Genomic DNA, 27,752 nt, shown 5'->3' on the forward strand with positions numbered 1-27,752 from the left:
AACAGCAGCACAGACACAAATTAAGAGATCACCCAAAAATGAAAATCGGCCCTTAATTTACTCACCCTCCAGACATCCTAGGTGTATATGACTTCCTTCTTAAAAATTATTCTGGCTTTTCCAAGCTTTACCATTGCATGGGTGTTTCTCTTCATCAGTCCAAAACAAATCCAATAAAGTGCATTCATCAATAAAAGATAAAAGATGCATTTTTGTAAGAAAAATATCCATATTTAAAACGTAAGAATCACTTTAATCAAGCTTGCGCCAACTGGTCGTACCTGGAAGCAGCTCCGGGCGGATGACGTAGGACGTCACATCAGTGTTGCCAACTAAGTTTCAGGGGAAGTTGCTAAAGGATTTGTTGTTAAAAGTTGCTAAATGATGTTGTGTTGTCACTGCACAATGACTTAATTGTTCATTGTTCACTGCAACAAAACTCAGCAACAAGTATATTTTACAGTATATATGTTAATTTAGATTTTTTCTCGTAAAATAATATAAAATAATATATTAAAATATAAATAACTATTTTTAGACACAACATTGCATTATTGAACACCTACACAAGTTTTTTTTTTTTTTTTTTTTTTTTAGCTAGTAAACTAATAAAACTACACATTCTGAACAATTGTAGTTTTATTAGTGCATTAGTAGTTAGTATGCTACACTGTAAGAAGAATCAGTAAAATAAGGGCACAATATGAAGGAATTTTCTGTATTTATTTTTTTATTTTTTTTTTTTTTTTTAATTATCCATTGTATTTTGTGTTTTTGGGGTTACAGGGCTACAATGGATAATAGATAACGGATAATGTCCTGGAAAATTAGTGCCTTTTCAATTTTTCTAGATATTTTTCTCTTTATGTGTAATTTAAATGGAAAATGTGTGCTTTTTATCATTTGAATCACTTAGCAAAAGTTGCTAAATATTGCCAAATAAATTTTACAAATAGCTAAATTTGTTGCTAGGTGCTTTTGTAAAAAAAAAAAAAAAAAAAAAAGTTGCTAAATTTAGCAACAAAACTGCCAAGTTGGCAACGCTCCGTCGCATTGCGCATGCGCTGGTGAGTCTTGTGAAAAACCAATGTTTGTTTATTAGAGGAAAAGAAGCAAAGTTTCCTTACTTCAGCAAAGGAAAACCAGCCTCCTCTTGGTTTATATCAAAAACCTCTGACATTTTCTTTTACAAATCCTTGTTTTGAACTTCTAATTCGTGACCGTTGTTTTGTTTGAAGATTTTTAATATAACTTTGAAAGAAAGAAGTTATATACACCTAGGATGCCAAGAGGGTGAGTAAATTATGGGCTAATTTTCATTTTTGGGTGAACTAACCCTTTAAGAATCACCATTCAAGGTATTTAAAGGAAATTTTCCCCCCAAAATTAAAATTTGCTGAAAGCAAATCGGGACAAATTTGCAGAAATTTTGCATTATATCACTTGCTACACATAACTTGTTCTTACAAATATGCAACTTTTTGCTTCACAAGACATTAATTGATGGACTGAAGTCGTGTGGATTATTGTGACTCTCATTCTGACGGCACCCATTCACTGCAGAGGATCCACTGGTGAGCAAGTGATGTAAAGCTAAATTTCTCCAAATCTGTTCTGATGACACAACAAACTCATCTACATCTTGGATGGCCTGAAGGTAAGTGATTTTTATCGATTTTAAAAAGTTCACTCCAACATAAAAATGATGGTTACTCACCTACTTCACAGTGAGTAAATGTATAAATGAATCCTTTAATTTGCAGCCTGGAAATATGCATGGACCAGTTAAGTACAGAAATAAATTATATCATTCACAGCTCAATAGGTGAATAAAATCTCTGTGCTTTTTTCAGACAGTACAGTAGAGTATTCAAATCACTAACAATACAAATACATAGTTATTAGTTTTCATTCTGCTTGATTCCCCCCCCACCTTTTTATGAACAATCCCCTACTAGCATATGCCAAGGCCTTGCAATGAATGACCTAAAGCATAAAATGGAACAAAAATAAATAGGATAAATCCTTCTACAGACAGGAGTGTTGTTTCAGTAAGGTCACGATGTGGCACAAAAAAAAATAAAATAAAAATCTCTGGAAGCTCAGTACATAATTTTTCCCTCATTATCTTTTCCCCTTTACATTATTTGTACAGTCTCTACTTTCCAGCATCTCTTAATCGACAAGCCACAGCAGTGATGAGGGCGGCACCTTTTCCACTGCCATCTTCTGATTGGATGAGAGTAACCTCACAGTTGGGCGCCAGGTCTCTTAAGGTCTCCCGCATGATGGTAGCAAAGCTGATGAGACAAAAGAGAAGAACCAGCATGGTTGAACAACAGGATTTCTGAACGAGGAAATCAGAGTAAAAGCAAAATGTATTGTGTTTGTCCCCCCAAACACGACACATTAATAAAGCTACGCTTTTTCAAAACTCTATCAGTGTTACTTTAGTCTTACTCATGAACTATTACAGCATTTTTAGTATTTTAAGTTTGCTTTTTGAGTTTCTTTCTAATTTTAGTTTAAAGGTGACATCATGACAATCTGAGAGATCTAATATAAACGTGATTTAATTCCCAGCTGTTTACCTTCACAGACATAACTGACTGTTTTTGTAACTCATGCATGTTTTTAACATAAAATTGTGTGTATTTGACAGTTTAAGTGCAATAAAACATGAAAGAGAACTTCGTTTAGTACGCACACGCCGTGTGACAGCCGCTTTCTGAGGGCGTGCTTCGGATGAGTGCGCTCAGAAAACTGTATATCAGAAGTTTAAACTGATATGGGTTTAAAACGCATGATTTCAGCATGATAGACATGATAATCAAAACCAAACAGATGTTTCTGGTAGAGTATCTAAGGTATGAGCTGTAAAGGCACAGCCTTATTCTGGAAAAGGGGGCGGGGAGCAGCAGCTCATTTGCATTTAAAGAGACATGCACGAAAAGAGCGTGTTTCTGCTTCCACTCAAAATAGGCATTTCAAAATTATATAACAAATGATCTGAGGGGTATTTTGAGCTGAAACCTCACAGACACATTATGAGGACATCTGAGACATATTGTAAAAAAAAGGGCATAATAGCTTTCCTTTAAGTTTCAGACTTTTGCTTTATGTGCAATATTTAATTTAAGTTCTCCATTTAATATTTAGATTATATTATATTTTAGCTTTGTTTCAATTTAGAAATGATTTTTGATAGCTTTTTAGTTTCAGGTAATAACACCACATAATAATAACAACACAGAACTCTATCAAATAGCCTGACAAGTGGTTTTCTTTATCATGGTGACTTTTTTCCTGTTGAAAAGGAGAATATACCAAACACCTTGTTCCTTTTTTAATAGCCACTAGACTTTTTACAGACTAAAAGTGTGTGAATAAAGCTGAAACGACCAAATCAAGGTATATGCTTGGCTTCCTTACGCTAAAGTGAAAATCGAAACTCACTTTATTTCAAAGCCTAAATGAGAATAGAAGTGTTTTTTCTATCAAAGCGGTCGCTGAAGAAAAAAAAAAAAAGTTTCACTACGAGCCTTTGCATGTTGGATTTTCACATCAAATGTGCCAAACTTTTGCTACTATAAGTAAAGTCAACAGCATCTGTCATTTTTGTTTCATAAAATGACTCTTTTCAAAAGTCACTCTCAGTAAGATAGGTGGGGGGCTTTTGAAAACAATGTTTAACAGCACAACATGCTCCTCCAAAGAGGTTTAGGCTGATTTTTTAAGGTTGTTTGATTGAAAGCTTGACAGTATACAGTCACTGAGGCTTTCATCAAACTGTTAGATAAACTAAAGTTACACAAGTAAGTCTATCAATCCGTCTAAACAACACTGTATATGGAATAATGGTATATTACACCTAAATAAAGCATCAGGAACAGAGTACAAAACAAACACCGGCTAGTATATTCCGGCTTTGGTAAGCTGAAGAAACTACAAGATACACACATAACAAGATAAAACCTTCCCTTTAACATCAATAATGCACTGTCGATTTTGGCAACATCCCTTTGTTTATCTGACTGCTTCTAAAATGTTTTTATGCTCACTACGGCTGCATTTATTTGATAAAAAATAAAGTAAAAAGACTAAAATTATTAGAAAAATGATTACAATTTAAAACAGCTGTTTTCTATTTGAATACATTTTAAAAAGTAATTTATTCCTGTGCTGCAAAGCACAGAAATCATTCTAATATGCTGATTTGCTGCTTAAGAAATTATGTTATATATTAAATTATTAAATTATGTTGAAAACAGGATTTTTAATTCAAAAGGACAGAATTTATTTGAAAAGAAATCTTACCCTTTAATGTCTTTAACATCACTTTTAATCAATTTAATGTGTCCTTGCTAAATAAAAGCATTCATTTTCTTTAATAATACATGTACTGACCCCTAACCTTTGAAATAAAAATTAGAGTATGTAAAACTGAACCTACAATTGGGCACTAGTCTTTTATCTTGGAACAGAGTGCCTGGATGAGAGATCAAGCGTCTATGACAGCTTTGCACGAAGCGGTGCTCTGTGATGAATATTGCTGCCTTATGTCGTCTATGACTGTGTCAGTCACTGACTAGAAAGTGGAAAATATGTAATATAACAAACTTTAAAGCTTTAATGTCTAGTAATAACCTCAGATTCACCAATCAGCTGTTTTCATTAAATGTAAAACAACATTGATTTTTAAGGATCAATCCGTTTTTAGAGCGACTGAGGTGAAAGATGGAAGGGCATACTACAGGGCATCTAGGAGCATATAATTAATAGCTCTGCTTTAACACCTCTGCTACATTTAACAAAGCATCATGGTTTTTTTTTTTTTTTCCCTTCGCTGACATAAGCCAATTTTGATCCTCCCCTCACAAAAGCCCACATGCTACATGTCAACCCCTAGTTTGAAAACCGCTAATTTAACAATCTCAATTATAAGTGGCAAATATTATCTACACAAGAGATTTATGGTCTCGTTTATGCTCTCATCCCAGCATCCTTCTGAGTGGCCACTCACTGTGGGTGGAGTTTGTAAAGCGTGCCGTCCACTCCTACGGTGATGCTGAGTTTCTCAAGGCCACGGTTCAGTCGTATCTTGTCCACCACGGCCGCCAGACCGGCTCCGCACAACTGGGCCGCCCGTTTGGACACTACGCTGCAAACTTCCTTCACAAGGATACTGTCGTCACACGTGCTGCTGGTCAAACCCAAGTGCTGCAGGATGGAACGGACCTGCCTCAGTGCCAAACGATCGCTGCAAGAAAAAGCCAATTGATTACGCTGATTAATAATTAGTAGTCAAAGAACAATTTGTATTGCTTATCTTCTACAACACAAGCAGCTTAATTAAATCAGGAAATGAAAAAAAACACTATGGCTGCATTTTTTCCCCAAAGAACAATGGAATGTAAATAAAGAACATCCCAAATCAAGACAAAATTTGCAGGTGGTCCTCAGTTCAAATATTACCTTTATTATTGATCAAAACAAGAAGTCTAATTATACGTGCCAAGCTGCCTTAGGCTTATCATATAATATTGGACATAATCAGTGTGCTTAGCATTTAAATATCATCTGAAGAAAAGCAAAAGAACCTTGAGGCTTAGATGCCATTGTTGCCAGATACCAATGTCTGGTGTTTGACTCTTCTCACACACACACACACACACACACACACCTCTCGATCTGCGACAGGAACTTTGTTTCAAAGATACCGCGAGTCTTTAGTCTCTCTGAAAGTTTGCCACGGAAAAGCAGGCCTTTGGCAGTGAAGTCCAAGAGGACGTTTCTGACAATCTCTCCAAGATACATCCCGCTGATCATCTTCTCATACCTAAAAAGTGATGGAAAAAACAGGTTATTCATTGGCTCTCAATAATGCATTTTTTTGCAAAAGTTGGAGTGGAAATATTGGATTATAACACTGCACAAAAGATTAGGAAGACAAGCTTTTTTTTAATTAACTTTATGTCAACAAGCTGCTTTTTCTTTCACACAGGTTTTTGATTTTTTTTTTTATATTAGGCATTTTCTTGACTTTTTTTGTTGTTGTTGTTGCTCTGGAACACTTTACAGCAGTGGTTTTTAAACCGGTCCTGTAAGCGGTTGTGGCTAGAAAGGATACAGCTCCGACTGGAAACTAACAATGAAATTAATTGTTCTACCTATTAGATTGTTTTTTTTTTTAACATCTATACCTACCCCAACCCTAAACTTACCCCTTACTATAATACAAAAAAGTATTATTGTTGTACAGTGTGACAAAAATAACATTACATTGATGTGCGCATGCCCAGTATCTAGAGCTGTATCACTTCTAGCCTTGACCCCTGCAAACACTGCACATTTTCTGTATCTTCCTCATCTATCACACCTGATTCAACTCATCAGCTCATTAGTAGAGAGCAGGACCTGAAATAAGTGTGTCAGATATGAGAGACCTACAAAATGCGCAGTGTTGGGGGGTGCTCGCAGGACTGGTTTGAAAACCACTGCTTTACAGTAATGTTCCACGTTCATTACAAGTTAAGCTATATCAAGGCCTGCCCAAGGGGCCACATGACTGACAGGTAAAACACGTTTCATTTTGTGCCACGTCATGTTTATGGACACGGAAATGTCGCCACAATAACAGACCGGTGAGTAAAACTCTTGGACATATTTGAAAGATTCTTTACATTTTTCACATTTTTTGAAAATCCAACTTTTATTTGATCCTGATAAGTGCTCATCATCACAGTTGTAAACACGACGGCTATCTTGTTTCGTGAGGGGGTTTGGCATCACGGCATCTTTGTTTCCAGGTGGAACACTAAAAAACTCAGAAGAATTCAACCAATCTGATGACGACTTCAAAACTCCTGAAGTGTTTCCAGCTACGTGTACAGTATGCATCAGACGTTCAGCCAGTGATCCATGGGCGTGACGTCTGAGGCTGAGACTATAATCAACAGTGGCACTGATTAACAGAAATTAACTTGTGTTTTACTGTAGGTGTGTTTATTTTTTTAATGATATTACAGTGAAGTGCTTTCATTGCCTTGTATTGTGATTCTTACATGTTACAATTCTATGTTGACAGGATATGTTTGCCATCGTGTGCTAATTGAATTAAGTATTCAAACCTAGGCAACAAGAAAAAAAAAAATTATGCTGACAAACACTAACATTTATTCACAGACCACTATGCAGGTCAGTACATACAGTAAAGCATTTAAAAAAAATTAAGATAATAGTTTAACCTAAATATGGGCTACAATTACTTTAAATTTTCCTTTAAAACTTTAAAACAAACAATTAAAAGTTACAGAATCATGGCATAATGAAAATTATGCCATGATTTACTCACCCTCAAGCCATCCTAGATGTATATGACTTTCTTCTTTTAGACAAATACTATTGGAGTTATATTAAACAATGTCCTGGCTCTTTCAAGCTTTATAATGGCAGTGAATGGGTGTTGACATTTTGAAGTGCATCCATCCATCATAAAAAGTACTCCACACGGCTCTGGGGTGTTAATAAATGCGTTTTGAAGCAAATCGATGCATTTGTGTGAGAAAAATATCTATATGTAAAACGGTTTAAACCGTAATCTCTACCTTCCGCTAACTGTCGTACACACGTTCACGAAAGAGTGGCGTTCCAGCGTATGACGTAGGACGTAGGCATAGCTTAAGCTCTGTTAAGAAGTGATGAACATGGAAGCGCAGAGAAGAGAGCAAAACAAAACACCGGTCACGAATTAGAAGTACAAAACAAGGATTTGTAAAGAAAAATGTTGAAGGATTTGGATACAAGCCTTTGCTGTAAAAAAAAAAACTTGGTTATCGAGAAGCTAGTATATTATCACTGGAGGTTGCGTTTACGTCCTACGTCATCCACTGGAACGCCACTCTCTTGTGAACATGCATACGACAGTTAGCGAAAACTAGAGGTTACAGTTAATAAAAATAGATATTTTCTTACACAAACACATTTGCTTCAGAATGCCTATTAACCCCCAGAGCCATGTGGAGCACTTTGTATGATGGATGGATGCACTTTATTGGACTTTAAAATCTCAACACCAATTCACTTCCATTGTAAAGTTTGGAAGAGCCAGGGCATGGCTAATATAACTCTGACTGTATTTGTCTGAAGGAAGAAAGTCATATACACCTAGCACGGCTTGATGGTAAGTAAATCATGGGGGTAATTTTCATTTTTGGGTGAACTATCCCTTTAAGAAAGGGGAGGGGGGGTATAGAGTTGCAGGGAAAATACATGAAACTTTGAATTTAAGATGTTTTTCTGCATGAACTAGTAAAATGTGATCTTCTGTGATCATAAAAAAACATTGTATATAAAGTTTTTAAAAAGCTTATCGTGAGCATAAGACACTTTTTCCAGTAACATAAAAAAAAGTCTCAGGCCATACATTTCTTAACAGTAATGTAGTGTGTATCAAAAACTATTGTGAAATGTGTTTTAAACAAAAGGGATCTCAGAACACCTAACCAGGACGCTTCTGCTGTCCAAAAAAATGTGTGATGTTCACCTGGACGTGCCACAGCGTTACTGGCAACAACACTGTGTGTGTGCAGAAAAAAGGAATAGCATACCAACATCAAATCACATCCCTATTGTAATGTATGGTGGAGAGGCCATCATGGTTTGGGGCTGCTTGGCTGCCTCAGGGCCTGTCAGCTTGCTATCATCAATGGGAAATTCAGAGTTTATCAGGACATTCGGCAGGTGAACGTAAGGCCATCTGCCTGCCAAATGAATCTCAACAGAAGCTGAATGATGCAACAGGACAACAAACCAAAGCTCATGATTAAATCAACAACAGAATGGCTTCAGCAGAAGGAAATACACCTTTTGGCACGGTCTAGTCACTCCAGAGTCCTGACCTCAACCCGACTGAGATGCTTTGCCGTGATCTCAAGACTGCACTCAGACCACAAAGCCCAAGATTATTCCTGAACTTAATGAGTTTTGTGAACAAAAGCAAACGAAAAAATTCCTCCTGACTGCTGTGTAGATTTGTGTAGATCTGCATCTACAAGCAACATTTGGTGGAGGTTAAAGTTACTGAATATTGGTCGAGGCTGGCTAACCTGTTATTGAACAAAGGATGAATAAGGGTTGACAGATTTGTTTTTTACACTGTACTGTGAATCACTATATGGTCTGTTCAATAAATACAATTTAAGCAGGCTGTGTTGTAATGATCAGATCAATTTAATGGTCAATCCATGGTTTTCAATCTATATTCTTCCCCACAACTGTAAATAAAAGAACATAAAGGAAACAAGATAACGCACTCATGGGACACAATTTACCCATATTTATGTTGAACAAAGAGCCATGATTTTCCTTCTTCATTGGAACACAAATAGAAACATTAGCTGGAAATTTTCCTCTCCACTCTTGTTTTCCAAGAAAAGAGCAAAAAGGTATTATAAATTGGTAAAATTAATACATATTTTTACAGGAATTTTTAATAAATAAATATTTGTATGAGCTTTTTATTATTTTTTTTAATAAATGAAATTAGCTAACTTAATTTAATTATTTTACTACTGAGATCCTTTAATTGTAATTTTAAAAAAAATTACAAATGCTTAAAGTCATACGTAAGTAAACACACTGGAAGATACACCAGGAATTAGCTGAAAATCTTGCCAATCTTATTAACCTTTAGGTTTCTAAAGAACAGCAAAAACAGTATTTCTTTAATATTTTTACTATTTTAAATAACTGTTTTCTGTTTGAATATATTTTAAAATGTAATTTATTCCTGTGATCAAAGCTAAATTTTCAGCATCATTACTTCAGTCTTCAGTGTCACATGATCCTTCAGAAATCATTCTAATATGGTGATTTGCTGTTCAAAAACATGTATTATTATCATTATTATCAATGTTTAAAACAGTTGGGTACATTTTTTTTTTAAAATAAATGCTGTTCTGCTTTCTATTCAAAGAAACCTGAAAAAAATTCTACTCGGCTGTTTTCAACATAATAATAAATGTTTTTGAGCAACAAATCAGAACATTAGAATGATTTCTGAAGGATCATGTCACTAGAATAATGATGATAAAAAGTGATGCTAAAATGTTTCAAATGACATAAGACTGGCTAAATGAACATGTAAACTACTATAATGGAAAATCCAAATGTAAAAACTTGTTTTCAGTTTGGACTTAAATCTGACTATTTTTTGGACACATCTGAGATCTTCTTGAAGTAGTTACTAGCTGCGGGCAGTTCAGTAGCTAAGTGCTGTTTCATCATGTTTAAGACGAACCCTAGGCATTGCACTAAACCTGAATCGAATGATCTAAGAGGTGCATTGGGTTTAAATTCTGCAAGCATATCCATAATATATATTTATTGAGTCATCTATAAATAAGTAATAGCACTTAAAAAAATCTATTTCATGTGTGACTGGAAGCCAGAGCAAAAACCTGACATCTGAATTGATCCTGACCAGCATTCGCGCTTGAGCTGCAATATCCTGGGCCTCAAATCTGCAACCCCATTAGACACGGCAAAATTTCTCTAACAGGAAGCTGACATCACATGAAGTAACAAGATTTGAACTCTCACCGCTGTTTCCCAGGGTAAGTGGACTGGTCATCCACAGCTCGATCAAACTCTGTGCAAATGTCATCCAGCTCCCCGCCGTCCCCGAACGCCCCCCACTCCATGTTCACACACATACGACCCTCATCGCCATCCACCAGCTCAACATTTGACATCTCCTCCATGTAGCATGCATTAGTCCCTGTGCCTACAGGATGAAGACAGAAACACACTGAAGCATGCTGTTCACAAATACACTCACTCACACAAAAATATCTGGAATGATATCAGATAATGTTATTTTATAACATCATATTATAAAATATCAAAGCAAGAGGCATTTAATTTGACAAAAGATAGCAGAAGCACATGTCTAAATCAAAATACTTTACAAAAAGGAATGTGTTATGCTTTAAATTAGGATTGCAGATTTAATATATGCACTTTATTTACATAGTGTGTAGGTTAAGTACATGCGTGTCAGTAAATGCTGCTCCACACAAACAGTTATCATTTACAAGTGTGGAGTGCCTCAAACTCCATATCTGTATATTGTTGTGAATTATTATAACATTCATCTGGGAATGCAGCATCCACCATTTCATCAGATTTGTAAGGTAAATCATTTATAAACCAAGGCAAACACAGGAGAATACATCAATATCTTTCTCAATATGCTAACTGTTCATCGCAATTTCTAAATAAAAGCTTAAACCCTCGCTCTGAGTTTATGATGTCCACATATTCAAGAAATTACAGTGTCTCTAGCATTTTTGTCATAAAGACATTATTAAAGATTAAATGGACATTTGAATTACAGGTTTAATCAATATTAAACAAGGATTAGATCGCACAGTAAAGTGTAATAATCGTCAGGCTGTTGGCGCCCTCTGCAGTCATTCGTTATAATGCATCAGGTAAATTAGCTGTATTGTTTATGAACCTAAACATATTGCATTTCCAAAATGCACTGAAAATCATAAAAATCTGCATTTACTAGGAACCGACGCTGAAAACTACACATGTAGCAGTGCCGCTCTTCACTCTGAAACTTACTGAAAAATAGACTACATTTTATAATTACATAGCATGTTTGGTTTGATTATCACACTCTAAGCTATACTGCAATTTCAGATTTATTTTAATTAACTGTGCAGCCTTATTTATTTATTTTAATTTTACATTTGATTTCATTATTTGCTTTTCATCAACTCACAAACCCCCTGCAGTTCTCTCAGGAACCACTTGGGAAACCCTGCTCTAGTGTGCATATTTAAATTAAGATTTAAGAATTAAAATACATATTGAGGCAACTAGACAACCACAAAATCTTACGAACCACGAAAGTCATCTACACAAACTAATCCAAACATACTAAATCAGCTGCACGTAGGCCAAGAAATCACACCCACCGACAATGAGCCCAACTTCACATTGTGGGTCCTCGTACCCGCATGTCATCATCGTGCCCACGGTGTCATTCACCACAGCTACCACATCCAAATCAAACTCCTTTCCAGAAAAAAAAAGCAGACAGACAAAGAGAGAAGTATTACCAGCAAGGCAAAGCACATCCACCATGACTGCCTTTCAGGACAAGATTCATATGAGTGAACATCAACTAATTACATCTTGCCATAAAAGGCAGAGTAATTGTGGCTAATAAGTGCAGAAATTGCTTTCGCAGCACTCCAGTGTGCAGTAGTGCTGACCTCACTGCGATGGATGGCGTCTTTCAGCAGCGTGGCCACATCCTCTCCCTCACACCCTGTGGCCTTGAAGCCCTTCGTCCACTTTATCAAAATACCCTGTGAGGAAGAGAGATAGGAATATGGTGGACACAGGACAACACAGTAAATAAATGTTTCATTGTTCCTGTGTTTTAGAGAGGAGCTTTTGTAGAATTTCAGAAAAATACCCCCAGATGTTAGCTCAAACTGATAAAATCTGACAAGATTCTTAAAGAATCTTCTATTATTTATTAAAAGAATAAATATTATCTGTGCCACTTTCTATAAATAGAGTACAAATTGATGTTCCATTACATTTTTTAAAAGCAAAAAACATACAAACCACATGTTAAAACTGATAATTACTACCAGTACCACATTACATAAAATCATCACAGCATAAAAAAAAAAAAAAATTTGACAACGTTAAAATCACTGTAAGAAATAAATAATAAATCATCATCAAAACTGTTATTTTATTGTACACACTTGTACATACACACACACAGTGCCTTGCGAAAGTATGCATACCCCTTCATTTTTTTTTTTTTCATGTTTTGTTATGTTGCAGCCTTATGTTGGACTTCTTTAAATGCTTTTTCCCCCACATCAATTTAGCAAAACACAGATTTGTGACAACTTTGCAAATTTATTACAAATAAAACACTATAATATATGTACATTGCATAAGTATTCATACCCTTACCTCAGTGCTTAGTTGAAGCAACTTTATAGCCTCAAGTGTTTTGGGGTATTATGCAACAAGCTTTGCCCATCTGCATTTGGCAATTATCTGCCATTCTTCACCTCACAAGCTCTGTCAGCTTGGATGGGGGCTGGCAGACATTTTCAGGTTTCTCCAGAAATATTTAATTGTGTTCAAGCCAAGGCTCTGGGTGGGCTACTCAAGGACATTCACAGAGTTATCTGTAAGCCACTCTTGCTGTGTCCTGTTGGAAGGTGAATCTTCTGCCTAGTCTGAGGTTCTGAATTCTCTTGACTGGGTTTTCATTAAGGCTGTCTCAATTTTTGGTGCACTGAGCTTTCCTTCTACTCTGACTAGTCCCTTAGTCCCTGCCACTAAAAAACAGCCCCGCAGTTTTGAGATGGTACTCTACAGGTGATGTGCAGTGCTTGGTTTCCTTCAAACATGATGCTTGGAATTGAGGTTCTTCAGACCAGAGAATCTTGTTGCAAATTCCAAGTGGGTTTTCATGCGTCTTCACTTAGGAGAGGATTGAGTTTGGTCACACCACCATAAAGACCAGATTGCAGTGATGTTTGTCTTTCTGTAAGTTTATTCCATCTGCATATATGATCATGGAGCTCAACTAGAGTGACCATCAGCTTCTTGGTCACGGGTCAAACCAAGCCCTTTTTCCATTATTTGCTCAGTTCGGCCAGGAGGCCAGTTTTAAAATAAGTCCTAGTTGTTCCAAGCGTCTTCCATTATCGTTAAATGGAGGCTATATGCTTCTGTGAACCTTCAATGCAGCAGAATTTATTTCTGAAATCTTCCCCAGATCTGTGCCTTGACGCAAGCCTGTTTCTGAGCTCTACAAGCAGCTATTTTGACCTCAGGGCTTGGTTTTTGCTCTGATATGCATTTTCAGCTGCTAGACCTTTTCTGAGAGGCGTGTGCCATTCCAAATCATACTCATTCAAATGAATTTGCCACAGTTTAACTCCACTCAAAGTGTAGTAATATCTACAAGCAATATGACTGCTCCTGAACTTAATTTTAACTGTGCCCAAAAGGGGTAATAATTCTTATGCAATGCAATCATTTCAGTTTTTTTATTTCTAAAAAAAAAATTCCAAAGCTGTTAAAAACCTGTTAAGAACCGCTTCTCAACATTATTAACTCATCGTTATCTTTAGGTCACGTCCCAAAACCATTCAAGCTGGAGGTTATTAAGCCACTTATTAAGAAACCACAACTAGACCCTAGTGAACTGGCAAATTACAGACCCATTTCTAATCTTCCGTTTATGTCTAAAATTTTAGAGAATGTTGTATCTGCTCAACTGTGCTCCTTCTTGCAAAATGATATCTATGAAGAATTTCAGTCAGGTTTCAGGCCCCATCATAGCACAGAAACTGCACTTGTTAAAATCACTAATGACTTTCTTCTTGCTTTAGACCAAGGCTGATTGCTAGTTTTACTTGATCTTAGTGCTGCATTCGACACTATAGATCATGACATACTAATTGATCGACTACAAAACCATGCGGGTATCCAAGGGCAGGCTTTAAGATGGTTTAGACCCTACCTGTCCGATTCCTACCACTTTGTTTAGCTAAACGGGGAGTCATCTCAGTTATCACCAGTAAAGTATGGAGTGCCACAAGGATCTATCCTAGGTCCTCTGATATTTTCAATATACATGCTGCCCTTGGTAATATTATTAGAAAATAAGGGATTAGTTTCTATTGTTATGCTGATGATACTCAACTATATATCTCATCACGACCAGATGAAACTTCTAAATTATCAAAGTAAACAGAGCGTGTTAAAATTGTAAAAGAATGGACGACCAATAATTTTCTCCTATTAAATTCAGATAAGACAGAGATATTACTTATTGGACCAAAAATTGTGCTACTAATTTATAGTGTTCTTTGTCTGTTTGATTACATCATTAGTTGATCTTTAACATACATCTCTGCCATATGTACATTAACTTGACATAGTCACCACTAGTAAGCTACTACTAAATATATTGTAAAAACTTTAATTTGCTGTAAAGTTGCTTTGCAACGATATGTATCGTGAAAGGTGCTATACAAATAAATTTGAACTGAATTGTTTTGTGCTTTGTCATTATGGTGTATGGAGTGTAGATTGATGTGGAAAAAAAGTAATTTAAAGCAGTTTATCATAAGGCTGCAACATAAAACTTGAAAAAATAAAGGGGTATGAGTACTTTTGCAAGGCACTGTACATGCATACATATTTATACAACAGTTCTTTCTGGTCCCCAAATCTTATTGGCTGAGAGCCTTTTTCAGCAGTGTGATATTCTAGTAATATCAGCACTCCAACAGTGTTACCGTATCATTCCGTGTATCACTCCGTTTCAGGGTCACAAATGAACTTTTCCATTAAGGGGCAATATTTTCCCCCTGGAATTGATTTCCAGAGGCATTTTTTACATTTGTGAGGGCAATTTTTATAATCACCTTATTATTATAAAAACTATTATCGTTAAAATGGTTAAAAACCAAATCGTTAGCCAAGTCTAGCACAAGTAATGCAAAAAACTCCCATTATAATCACTGAAGCTGTGGAACTATTTTTTTATGTACATCGTATCTGCATAGTTCTAACTAATCTAAGCGCCTCTGATTGGTGCATTTTCAGCGCTGACTAATCTAAGCACCTCTGATTGGCCAATGCATTCCTAAGTTCAACAGAAACGCGTTTGGTTGGTTAAAAGGCTCAACGCTGCACAAAATAGCGTGTAAAAGCAATCTGATGCAGTGTGAGTGAATCTAATCTTGTTTTAAGAGTTTTTTGTAGGTGAGAATGTAGCTGTTTAGATGTCAAATTTACGTTTTTTGTTAAAAAAAAAACAAAACGTATATTTGACTTCAACTCTCCTATTGCTTATATACTGTATATCATCATTATTAATGATTGCTAGACAGATGATATATAATACATTTGATACATAATATACAGTCATGTGAAAAAGTTAGGACACCCTATTGAATTTCATGGTTTTCTGTATCAGGACATAATAAAAAATTATCTGGTCCTTGGCAGGTCTTAAAATTTGAAAAATAAATCCTCAGATCAACATCATCACATGGCATATCACACAGTGTCATTATTTATTTAACAAAAATACAGCCAAGAGGAAAAGGCCATGTGTGACAAAGTTAGGACACACTATGAGTCAATTGCCTGCAGATCCACTTTTAGTAGCAATAACTTGAAGCATTCATTTTCTGTGTGACTTTATCAGTCTCTCACATTGTTCTGGAGGAATTTGGACCACTCTTCTTTTCAACGTTGCGCCAGTTTATTGAGGTTTGTGGGCATTTGCTTATGCACAGCTTTCACCACAGCATTTGAGTCAGAATGAGCTCTGGACGTGGACTGGGCTATTGCTACACCTTAATTCTTTTCTTTTCAGCCATTCTGTTGTAGATTTGCTGGTGTGCTTGGGATCACTGTCCTGCTGCATGACCCAATTTTGGACCAACTTTAGATGTCGGACAGATGTCCTCGCATTTGACTGAATACTTTGACATACAGAGGAGTTCATGTCCAACTCAATGGCTGTGAGGTGCCCAGGTCCTGTGGCTACAAAACAAGCCCAAAATGATCAGCACTTCTCCAGCATGCTTGTCTTTTGGTATGAGGTGTTTGTGTTGACATGCTCTTTAGGTTTTCACCAAACTTGGCGCTGTGCATTATGGCCAAACATGTCAACATCTGTCTCGTCTGTTCAAAGGACATTATTCTGGAAGACTTGTGTTTTGTTCACATGCAACTTTGCAGACCTAAACTGTGCAGCAATGTTTTTTTTTTAGATAGAAGATAGAAGCTTTCTTCTGCCAAGCCTTCCAAACATGCCATTTTGTCCCATATTTTTCTAATGGTATTGTCATAAACTTTATCATTTAACATGTTAACTGAGGCCTGTAGAGTCTGAGGTGTAGTTCTTGGATTCTCTGCCATTTTCTCTGAACTTTACACGGTCTGATCTTGGGGTGAATTTTCTGGGACGTCCACTTCTGGAAGGAGAGGTGTCTGTTTTAAATGTCTTCCACTTGTGAATAAACTTCAAATTGTTTGGAAATGGCCGTATTACTCTTCTCAGATTGATGGCAGCAACAATTGCTTCTCTAAGATGATTGCTGATGTCTTACCTTCTTGGCATTGTGTTAACACACACCTGAAGGCTCCAAACCAGCAAACTGCCAAAGCTTATGCTTTTATAGAGGCGCTCAGACTTGCTGATGATCAGTTAATCAAAGGTATTTGATTAGCAGTGCTTGACTGTTATTTACCCTCTTAATTCCAATGTTAACAGTAAGGGCGTCCTAACTTTGTCACACATGGCTTTTCCATTTTGGCTTTATTTTGGTTCAGTAAATAATGACAGGGTGTAATTTGTCATGTGTTGTTGTTTTATTTTCAAAATTTTAAGACCTGCCAAGGACCAGTTTTTTTTTTAATGATGTCCTGATACGTAAAACCATACGTCCTAACTTTTTCACATGACTGTAACATTGAAAAGAAAAAAAATATTTATTACATTTATTCTCATTTATTCTTTGTTCAGAATTTTTAAGTCCTATTTTGTACCCTATTTGTAGAAGCACACTTTCCAGTGCTAAAAATTACCCTTTGTCCTCATTTAGATGAATGAGCAGAGATGTGTATGTGTGGACTTACCTGGTCCAGTCGGGTCTGACGGCAGGGAAACGAGAAGGTGAAACCCAGAGGCAGCGATGCTCCCTTCATACCCATATACTCCAGAAAGTCAGCAATACAGTGCACTATGTGATCAAATAACTGCAGACACACACATACACACAGAAGTAAACATAAAGGTTTGTTGATGCACAAAGGGCATTATCTAGGCTATGAGCTTATCTAAACAAGCTCAACAGCACTATCATTGGAAACCAAGTGAGTACAAGAGAACAGGTTATGATACAACAAGTGTCTGGATGTGCAATTCCATCCTACAATACACCACTACATATGCAGCCGGACACAAGATTGTACCGCTCAAGTGCTCGGTGACCACTTTCAAATAAATTGCAAACAGGTGAGTGGACTTCACATTCAAAAACAGGGATAGTTTTATTAAGGAGGTCACATAGTACCCCTAGTGCACTTATCCTGCAATCCAAGACACATATTATCATTATATATCAGAGCTGCTTTCTTTTCAATTTGGCAGCTCAGTTGAGAAATAAAAGAAAATCAACGTGATTTTCCAATGCAACGTCATCATCATGCAAATGAAAGGAATCCACCATGTACCCAATTCACATCTTGAATGGGCGTTAATGAAGTGGAGTATGATTAGAGGGCATACCTCCTCTCCGGTGCCCTGGGTAATGTCTTGGGGGATGGTGTAGATCTTATTATGCATCTCCACGCTCCGTCTTTTCCCACTTCGAACGCGCACCAAAAGCACCCTGAAGTTTGTGCCGCCCAGATCCAGTGCCAAGAAGTCTCCACGCTCTGTAGAACATTCACAATAGATTCAGCGACCGTAACAACTTTCTCTCATACACACACACACTCTCTCGTTCAGACACACACCCACACACCAATCAACATCCTGGACTCTTTTGGAATGGTCCAGTTACAGAGCTGGTATAGAATAGATACGGAGGGGGAATTGATTTGTATCACATACCAGTGAGGGTATTACATACACTCCAGTTTATCTTTTTTTTTTTTTTGCCCTACATTGGTCAGTATAGTTTTGCCCCTACAGTATATTTAGATTAGACAATTCTTTTTTAGTTTGTCCATCTCATTTGCGTTTTAGCCTTTTGAACACACAAACAAAGGGTTTCAATAGTCTGAGAATACCATGGAAACCGAATTTGTATGTAATCTAAGAAATTACGTTTTATTTAAAATAAGAATAAGACATATTTAAAATTTGGCATGATTTCTAGGTCACTAAATACTGTACACTAACAGACTCATTAGAAAAGTCCGGGGTTGCCAAGGTTTTTTTTTTTTGTTTTTTTTTTAAAAGCACGCATATATACACACACATAATAGCATACATACACGGAAAAAAAAAATTATGCATGAAAAAACACTCTCAGAAATTGTCGTCATTCCATCATTCTAAGCAAGCTTGAATCAAGTATGATGCATTATTCACAACAATTTATATTCAAGCACATTCCCTCCAGATCTTCCTTGATTTTTTTTTTGCAAGATGGAATGACATTTTATTTTGCATGCAATATGTCTCCATTTGTGATCTGATCTTCAAAGCTGTTACTGTTGTTTTTTTACACTACACATACATTTTTGCAGCTGTTTTCATACGACATTTCATAGTGGCAACATCTGTCAGTGGGTTTCAAAGAGATTTGAAAAAAAAAAAAAAAAAAAAAAAAAAAAACCTACATCAAAATCCACCAGCTTGTACAAGAAAGACAGAAAGAAAGACAGAAAGAAAGAAAGAAAAGAAAAGAGTTTTTTCTAGTCATTTAAGAAAAATGAAAAAAAAAAAATTTAAAATAAAGATAGTGATTTTCTTTAAATTAAATTTAAATTAAATCCTGAATGACTTAACAGTACTTTCCAGGTCTGTTCTTCATACTTAGCTATATCATATCATATGATTTTAGTATATATCATATCATATACACTACCAGTCAAAAGTTTTTTAACAGTAATATTTTTAATGTTTTTTTTTTTTTAAAATCATCCATCAAGCCTGCATTTATTTGATCCAACGTACAGCAAAAACAATAAATTTTGAAATATTTTTACTATGTAAAATAACTGTTTTCTATTTGAATATATTTTAAAATGTAATTTATTCCTGTGATTTCAAAGCTGAATTTCCAGCATTATTACTCAGTCACATGATCCTTCAGAAATCATTCTAATGTGCTGATTTGTTGTTCAAGAAACATTTATTAATATTGTTATTATTATTATCAATATTTGAAACTGTTGAGTACATATTTTTCAGGTTTCTTTAATGGATAGAAAGATAAAAAGGTCAGCATTTATCTGAAATAAAAAGCTTTTGTAACATTATACATTATACCATTCAAAATCTTGGAGTCAGTATACTTTTTTATTTTTATTTTTTTTTATTTGGAAAAGAAATTATAGAAATGAATACTTTTATTTAGCAAGAATGCTTTAAATTGATCAAAAGTGATGATAAAGACATTTCTAATGTTACAAAAGATTTATATTTCAGACAAATACTGTTCCTCTGAACTTTCTATTCAAAGAAAGCTAAAAAAAAAAAAAAAAAAAAATACTACTCAGTATCTACATCTACTCAGATGTTTTTAACATAATAATAAATGTTTTGCAGCCAATCAGAAAATTTAGAATTATTTCTGAGAGATCATGTGACTGAAGTAATGATGAGAAATTCAGCTTTGAAATCACAGGAATAAATTACATTTTAAAATATATTCAAAAAGAAAATGGTTATTTCAAATAGTAAAAATACAAAAAAAATTTTTACTGTTTTTGCTGCACTTTGGATCAAAAAATGCAGGCTTGGCGAGCAGAAGAGACTCCTTAAAAAAAAAAAAAAAAAACTTACTGTTCAAAAACTTTTGACTGGTAGTGTGTATGACTAAAGGAATACAGTGCATAAGTCATTTGGAGCACAATTAGGGTGCTTTCATGCTCATTATGAACTGTTGTTGTATGGAAAAGGGCAACATGAGGGAAATTACTTTCACGTAAAAAAACACTGTTTTGGAACATGAGGTTGAATAAAAGATGACAGAATTTTCATTATGGGTTAACTAAAATAAGTTAAAACTCTGTTTTTCTCACTCTAACCTGTTCCATCCGGTGTGGAGCGCACAAAGGTGGGCAGCATTTTGACAGTGGCCGTGGCGTGTGTTTTTTTAGCCAAACCGCGGTTAATCTCCTCCTCCATCCTTTTCTTCACCTCCAGGAGTTGATCCCGATTGAGACGCAGGGTGTCCAGGATACGCTGACGCTCTGCATGCTGCTTTGCCAACCGGTATGCCACAGCTGTAACCATGGCAGCCCCCTTTCCGCTGCCATCCTCAGAGCGCAAGAAACGCACATCGCAGTCAGGCACCAATAACCGCACCATCTTATTGAGTCGCCGGGCAAACCTTCAGGAAAAAGCCAGAGAACAAACAAATGTGTGGGTGAGAGAGAAAAAGGGACAAAAGCAAAGAAAGAACAAGTAAGAAAAAGGTGAATGATGCACAAAGGGATAAAGGGGAAAAAAATGGGGCACAGGAGAAAATAATGTTAGGAGGTTGCATGGTACATTCAGAGATCTGAGAATTACTACTCAGGGTGGTGATGCAATGTTTGCAGCTGTAGTTGACTGAAGAGTTGTGATTGTTCATTTATTCAAATTACATTACAAAAAAAAAAAAAAATACATAAATACATACATAAAAAAAGCATGAACATTAAATATTTATATACATAAAATGATAAAGTTAAAAGTCCAATGAATTACAATAAACTGAATAAAATAAAATTTTAATTAAAAATAAAATTATTTACATTTTATTAAATAAAAAAAATGGTTGTGTTAAGCCTAATAAATTATAATTAAATTTAATAAAATACACTTTTAATTGAAAAATAACATTTAAATGTTATTAAATAAAATAAAATGGTTGTGGTAAGTCCAATAAATTATACATTTAATAAAAGAAAAAATTAATTAAAAATAAAATAATTTAAATTTATGAAATAAAATAAAACTTGTGTTAAAAATCTAATTATAATAAAATTAAAATAAAATAAATTAAAATGTTATTAAAAACTACTTATAACAATGGAATTTAATAAAATAAATAAAAATAATTAAAAAAATGAATTTTAATCAATTAAAACTAAATTATATTAAATAAAATGGTTATGTTAGAAAGTCAAATAAATTATAATTAAATTTAATAATATTATTATAAAATAAAATCATTTGTTAAGAGTTTATAAATTATATTAAAATAAATAAAACTTACATTTTTAATAAAATAGTTAAAAACTATAAGAAATTACAATGACATTTAATAAAATAAATAAATAAAATGTATTTTTAATAAAACAAAATAAAGAGACAAAATTAGCAGATAAAATTAAAATTACACTAATTCAGCCTAAAGGACAATTTTTTTTACCATGATTACATGAATCTCTGTACTGTGAAGAGTTATTTTTGGATCATATGATTCAATGACTCATTTCAATTAGAAGAAACACTTGAAAGTAAAAAGATATATTGGGGGGTATATTTATATCGCCCATGGCAAAAAAAAAAAAAAAGTCTAAATGATGATATATGGCTCATAGACTAACTGCAAAAGATGAAAATGTTTCATCTAAATAAAGAAGGAAAACCATTTAAGCTGCAACTCTTAACATGCAATGGAAGTGCACGCCGCAGGATAAAGAAGCAATTTAGATTGCTTCTATTGCATTCAACGAAGTTGCTTACACTTGCATGCAGGAGATAAAAACTTGACCGAGTATTTCGTCATTTCAGTCTCTTGACTTATTGTTGATTTTCCCCTCTAAAGAAAGTTGTCACCTTTGCTCTACATCTACCCTCTACATACAGCGTGCGAAACCATTCATACTCTTGACGTTTACAAATGTACCAAACTCAGAGCTTACACATCAGAAAAGAATATTTGCCTTGATGCAGGCGCCACAGAAACATGTCACAACCTGAAAGAAGAGCTCACTCAATGACTGGCATGAGGTGGCACTTGTACACAGCCAATCAACACAGGCGCATCTTGAGAGAGAAGTACACTTGTCTCTGAGAGTGCCATCCACACCTTCAGGAAATTTTCAGAACGTGATCCATTTCTACAAAGGCATGAGTTAGCACCCTGGGTGAGGAAAGCTGTGATTCCAAGTCGTGCTGGATTAAAATAGCACAGCTAATTAACGTTGATGCTTGCAGGCAGCTTTCATTTCATAAAACATGAGCCATGCAAATAAGTACTCTTTTCAGCACCAAGGTAAAGTTATTTTCGAAAGATATCTCGAAGATATAGTGCTGACCCAATATAAGACATGTGGAACAAAACTCTCTTCTATCGATATTGTTGCGCAGCATCCATTAGACAATCGCTAACTTTTTTTTAGCCATTTTTCAGTCATTCATTTCCATAGTCATTGAGGAATCAGAGGGAATCGATGCATGAAGCTGCGTCTCAGCAGGTGGTTGTTAAAAGCCCTGGCCAATTCAACTCCCTGCTGCATTTATATCCCCTGCCAAACTCTCTGACAACATCCAGGAAGAATCGTTGAGTTGATTTACGAAAAACCAGACAAGTTGTCGTTCTCATTTGCTCTGATCTAAAATGTTTACCACAGTAATTATTATTGGCCAATTTGTAAACAAACATTTTCCTAGCCTTGTCAAGTGCTTAAATTAGCAATAAAATATAAAAGCGCAGACGAAACGAGTGTAAATCTTGTTTCAAGAATTCCTTCTGAAGCTGCACAAATACAACTTCCTCAACAAACTGCAGAAAACAAATACACATTCACACGGTGTCACTTCTCAAGCTGCGATCACTCAATTTTCTCGTCAATCCATTACGGGGAAATGAAGGGAAACAGCAGGTTTTAGCCTGTCACCTTTTTCAATCAGGAAAAACAGTCTGCAAGTGTGACGAACCCTACCACAGGTGAGTTGTTTTGTTCTTTCTCTGTTTCACCTCTCCTCACATGCTCATCTTTAGATCAATTAGATTTTTGTCAAGTTCAAGTGTCAAAGTGGTATAATCTAATTTTAAATCACAGCATTGGTGAGCAACTTGAATTTTGCTTTTCAAAACCATTACTGAAATGCATTTTCAGGCATACAGTAATGGGGTCAATATCACTGTAGGGTGCCTACTGGCATCCTGTACATAAATAACTCGTTTGCCATGATAACTTAACATAAAAATGACTATGAAAGGGTGTGTTATATTAGGCTATAAGTTTTTGTATTCATAACAAAAGCATTACTTGGCTCTTTAGATACATTTTCTAGATTTTTATGTTTTGTGTAGGAGGAGGCGTGTTATTATGTCCTATGCACCGCTAATTAAATTTGAATGAGAGTAGAATATAGTCAAATCATAAAATGTTAAAACTTTGTTCTCCTATTGATATTTTGTTAAATAAGAAATTACGCAATTTGAGTGTATTGACCATTTGGTAATAAAAAATATATTTTTATTTAATAAAAAAAGAGTTTGTCCATGTCCCTTGAATGGTTGTCTACTCTGTTATATTGGGGAATCCGACCCTTTAAGACAAGGCCATCCCCTTTAGTGACATCAGGACAAGAGAATTTTTGTCTCTTCAGTGGCTGAATGTCAACGGCTGAGATGAGTAAGTTGGTGACTTTTAAATTTATTTTATTTATTTTTTTTATTATTTTTATTTTTTTTTCGAAGTTGAATAAATGTCATATTGTATCATGCTTTTTGTGTTCTGTTTTAAGTGTCCACCCCGTCATCTTGATATTTTAAAATAATATTTTAAATAATTAATTCAATCATATCTATATAATCCAGTGTGTACAATAGCTACGTGTGAGGGCAACAACATGCAAAAAACAAAAAACTGCATCTAAATACCACAGTTTTCTCCAAATAAGAAAAAATACATGTGCAAATTGTATGAGTTTCTTTAAAAACGCACGGTTTACATAAAATATTTTATGTATTTATAATTTGAAAGCAAACAAAGCAAATAACCCTGTTTAGGAAAGAGACATTATACCTTTCAGAAAGTGAACATATCTTTATGCTTCAAATAATGGCCCATAATTATCTAAAAATAAATGTGTGGGAGCTCAGCTAATATGTTTCTATAGTACTTGAGTGTTTACTATTTATGACATGACATAAAGCATTAAGTTAAGATCAAAATTTTTTGAGTATTGTGAGGATTGAAAGGCACTCCATGGTGATATTGACCCAATGATCTTTGAGTAGAAATCTAACATCTACCATGCATTTGCCATGGTATTCTTTAAAGGGTTAGTTCACCAAAAATTAAAATAGTGTCATTAATTACTCACCCTCATGTCGTTCCAAACCCATAAGACCTTTGTTCATCTTAAGAACACAAATTAAGATATTTTTGATGAAATCCAAGCGCTTTCTGACCCTCCATAGACAGCGTCCTTCCACATTCAAGGTCCAGAAAGGTACCAAGAACACTGATAAAATAGTCCATGTCCAATGACTTTATTCAACGATTCTTTTCCTCATCACTCTACTAAGATGAACGAAGGTCTTACGGGTTTGGAACGACATGAGGGTGAGTAATTAATGACAGAATTTTCATTATTCAGTGAACTATCCCTTAAAAGCACATTGGAGGACTATATAAATATCCCATTGTATGTGAATATGGTAATCATTCTGTGCCACAAAAACTGGTGCTGGACACTGGACTCACTGTGGGTGGTTTTTGTAGACCGATCCATCCACTCCGATAGTGGTGCGCAGTCTGTCTGCGGCTTTGTTATCTCGAATCTGCCGTAGGACAGCTGCCAGCGATGCAGCACAGAGGTGGGCCGCACGCGTAGACACGATCTGACACACACGCTGCGTGGCCACACAGTCTTCAGGGGACGGGTCCAGTCCAAGGCCTCTCAACACCTCCTCTGCACTCACCAGACCCTCGTTAGTCCTGCAGAACAAAAAGTCATTTTTGGTGACTACAAGAGACCAACCCTAAACATTTGAATGAATTAAAAAAAAACAGGGATTATCAGATCTAATCATACAAGAGTGAAATAAATCATCAGGTTTTATATAAAAACTTGTAAAATGTGTTTCTATGTACTAGTCTTGTTAAAATTAAGAGCAACCAATCTAATTCTAAGACATTAAAACATTGAACTTTCCAGTCAAATTTTTATGGTGATCTCATCCGTAATAATAAAAAATATTTCCACTTGTGGTGTGAGACTTTTGAATCCCGAAGTAGATATACATTATGTTCTTGGCAAGAATATTTCAGAATTGAGCTTTTCTGAAGATGTGATATTTAGTGACCTGCCAAGAAGCTGTTGTTATTATTTCAGCATTTGATTTAGTTACATTTTCATTATATGCAGGTAACAAATATTACATTTTAATTTACATTTAACTCACAAATGTGCTGACTTTAAACTCCAAAAAGTCTGATCTCTGGGCAAGTTTAATAATGTTAAACACACAAGAAAAGTGGGTAAGTAGCTTTCTTTCATAGCACAAATGTGCTTAGTCTGTGAACCGGCAGTGGCTCTGACATTGAGATAAGCCCATGCCAGTAATTCTGAGAAGCGTGTCATTTCTGTCGAGACTGCAGGTGTTCTCCCACGGATGTCTCGACTGCTGGGTTTGCTGGAGAAAGAACTAAATATGGGGGTAGTTAATTGATGAAGTGAAACAGGTCTGCACTGACTTCCAGTTATCTGTCGTCATGATGAGGGCTGCATTTAATGAGGCAGAAAGGCAAGCGCCATTTTAAGGCACTGAATAGTTACAGCACTAACTCAGTATAACTGAGTTCCGGGGCAGCGTTCAAAAAACTGTCACTAATTTTCTTTCTGTTTTTAATGCCTAAAAGAATTTTTGGCAAAAAATAATAATACATTTAGGTTATTTATAAACAATGTTGGGGAATGCACTACAATATTGAGTTACTCCCTAAAAAAGTAACTAATTACGTTACTTAGTTACTTTTTATGGAAAGTAATGCGTTACTTTACGTTTGCATTACTTTTTAAATCTGGTTTGTTTTTAATATACAAAGCTCTATTTTTGGCAAATGTAAAAGCCTTTTTTACACCAAAAGCCTCAGGCTGTGAGAAAAGTAAATTCACGTCTGTACAGTAAAAAATGTCAACTCTTTAGCAATGTTAGATTATCTTGAGTAACTTTTGCTTATTAGTATGGTTGAATTGGATCATCGAAGGTCGGCAGCAAAGACATTGGTTAATAAAATGGGATTAAATGCATAAAGGATATTTGTATTATTTAACATATATTCTGAGTTGAATTTCACTGTTTTCATTCATTTCATTCATGAGTGAGATGAATTAATGCATGTTCACATTTATTCTAAAACTAACATACTACTCCAGATTTCTCTCAATATGGGGACAGGAGAGCTTTTAATCAATAAATGGGGGGGTAAAGTAACTGGCGTTACTTATTTTTAAAAAGTAACTCCGATATTTTCTTGTCAATTAAAAAGTAATGCGTTACTTTACTAGTTACTTGGAAAAAGTAATAATATTATGTAACTCGCATTACTTGTAATGCATTACCCCCAACACTGTTTATAAATACATTTTCAAAACTAGCAAAAAGTACCATGTTTTTGGAATGCTATAAGAGATTGGATTTTCAGACTTATACCACTTTAGTACTATGGTATTCTAGAAAATCAAAGCTGGCTCTTAAAGTATGCAATTAAATTAACATGTTTAACGCGTTAACACATTTGCTCAGTATGACTTTATGTGAGATCAGTAAAGGGCACCGTTGCATAAATTCACACTATACATATCAGCTAAGCAAATAGCCAATTACAGTATAATTACACGTAGGCCTATTTTTACTTTGAACTAAAAGCAGAAACACATTATTTTTGGAAAAATTGAGAATGAGAATGATCACGATTACATACTTTATTATTTAATAGTAAGTAGACAGACTAGAATATTATGATGAGTAGCTTGGGGGAAA

General features: G+C 35.2%; 1 protein-coding gene across 1 annotated transcript in view; it reads right to left on the reverse strand.

The window, feature by feature from the left end:
* Positions 1-712: 712 nt before the first annotated feature.
* The window catches only part of hk2 (hexokinase 2), a 61,741-nt gene continuing 34,701 nt past the window's right edge, over positions 713-27,752 (reverse strand). Inside the window, exons 9-18 of the mRNA XM_051109321.1 lie at positions 25,471-25,704; positions 20,845-21,149; positions 18,371-18,519; positions 17,719-17,838; positions 12,291-12,386; positions 11,991-12,090; positions 10,603-10,786; positions 5,684-5,839; positions 5,024-5,260; positions 713-2,300 (exon numbers count right to left, since the gene is read on the reverse strand). Of these exons, the coding sequence (XP_050965278.1) occupies positions 2,159-2,300; positions 5,024-5,260; positions 5,684-5,839; positions 10,603-10,786; positions 11,991-12,090; positions 12,291-12,386; positions 17,719-17,838; positions 18,371-18,519; positions 20,845-21,149; positions 25,471-25,704 (1,723 nt within the window). The 3' untranslated portion in view covers positions 713-2,158. The remainder of the gene's footprint in view (positions 2,301-5,023; positions 5,261-5,683; positions 5,840-10,602; positions 10,787-11,990; positions 12,091-12,290; positions 12,387-17,718; positions 17,839-18,370; positions 18,520-20,844; positions 21,150-25,470; positions 25,705-27,752) is intronic.

Source organism: Labeo rohita, chromosome 5 (genome assembly GCF_022985175.1).
Source record: "Labeo rohita strain BAU-BD-2019 chromosome 5, IGBB_LRoh.1.0, whole genome shotgun sequence".
Lineage (NCBI taxonomy): Eukaryota > Metazoa > Chordata > Actinopteri > Cypriniformes > Cyprinidae > Labeo > Labeo rohita.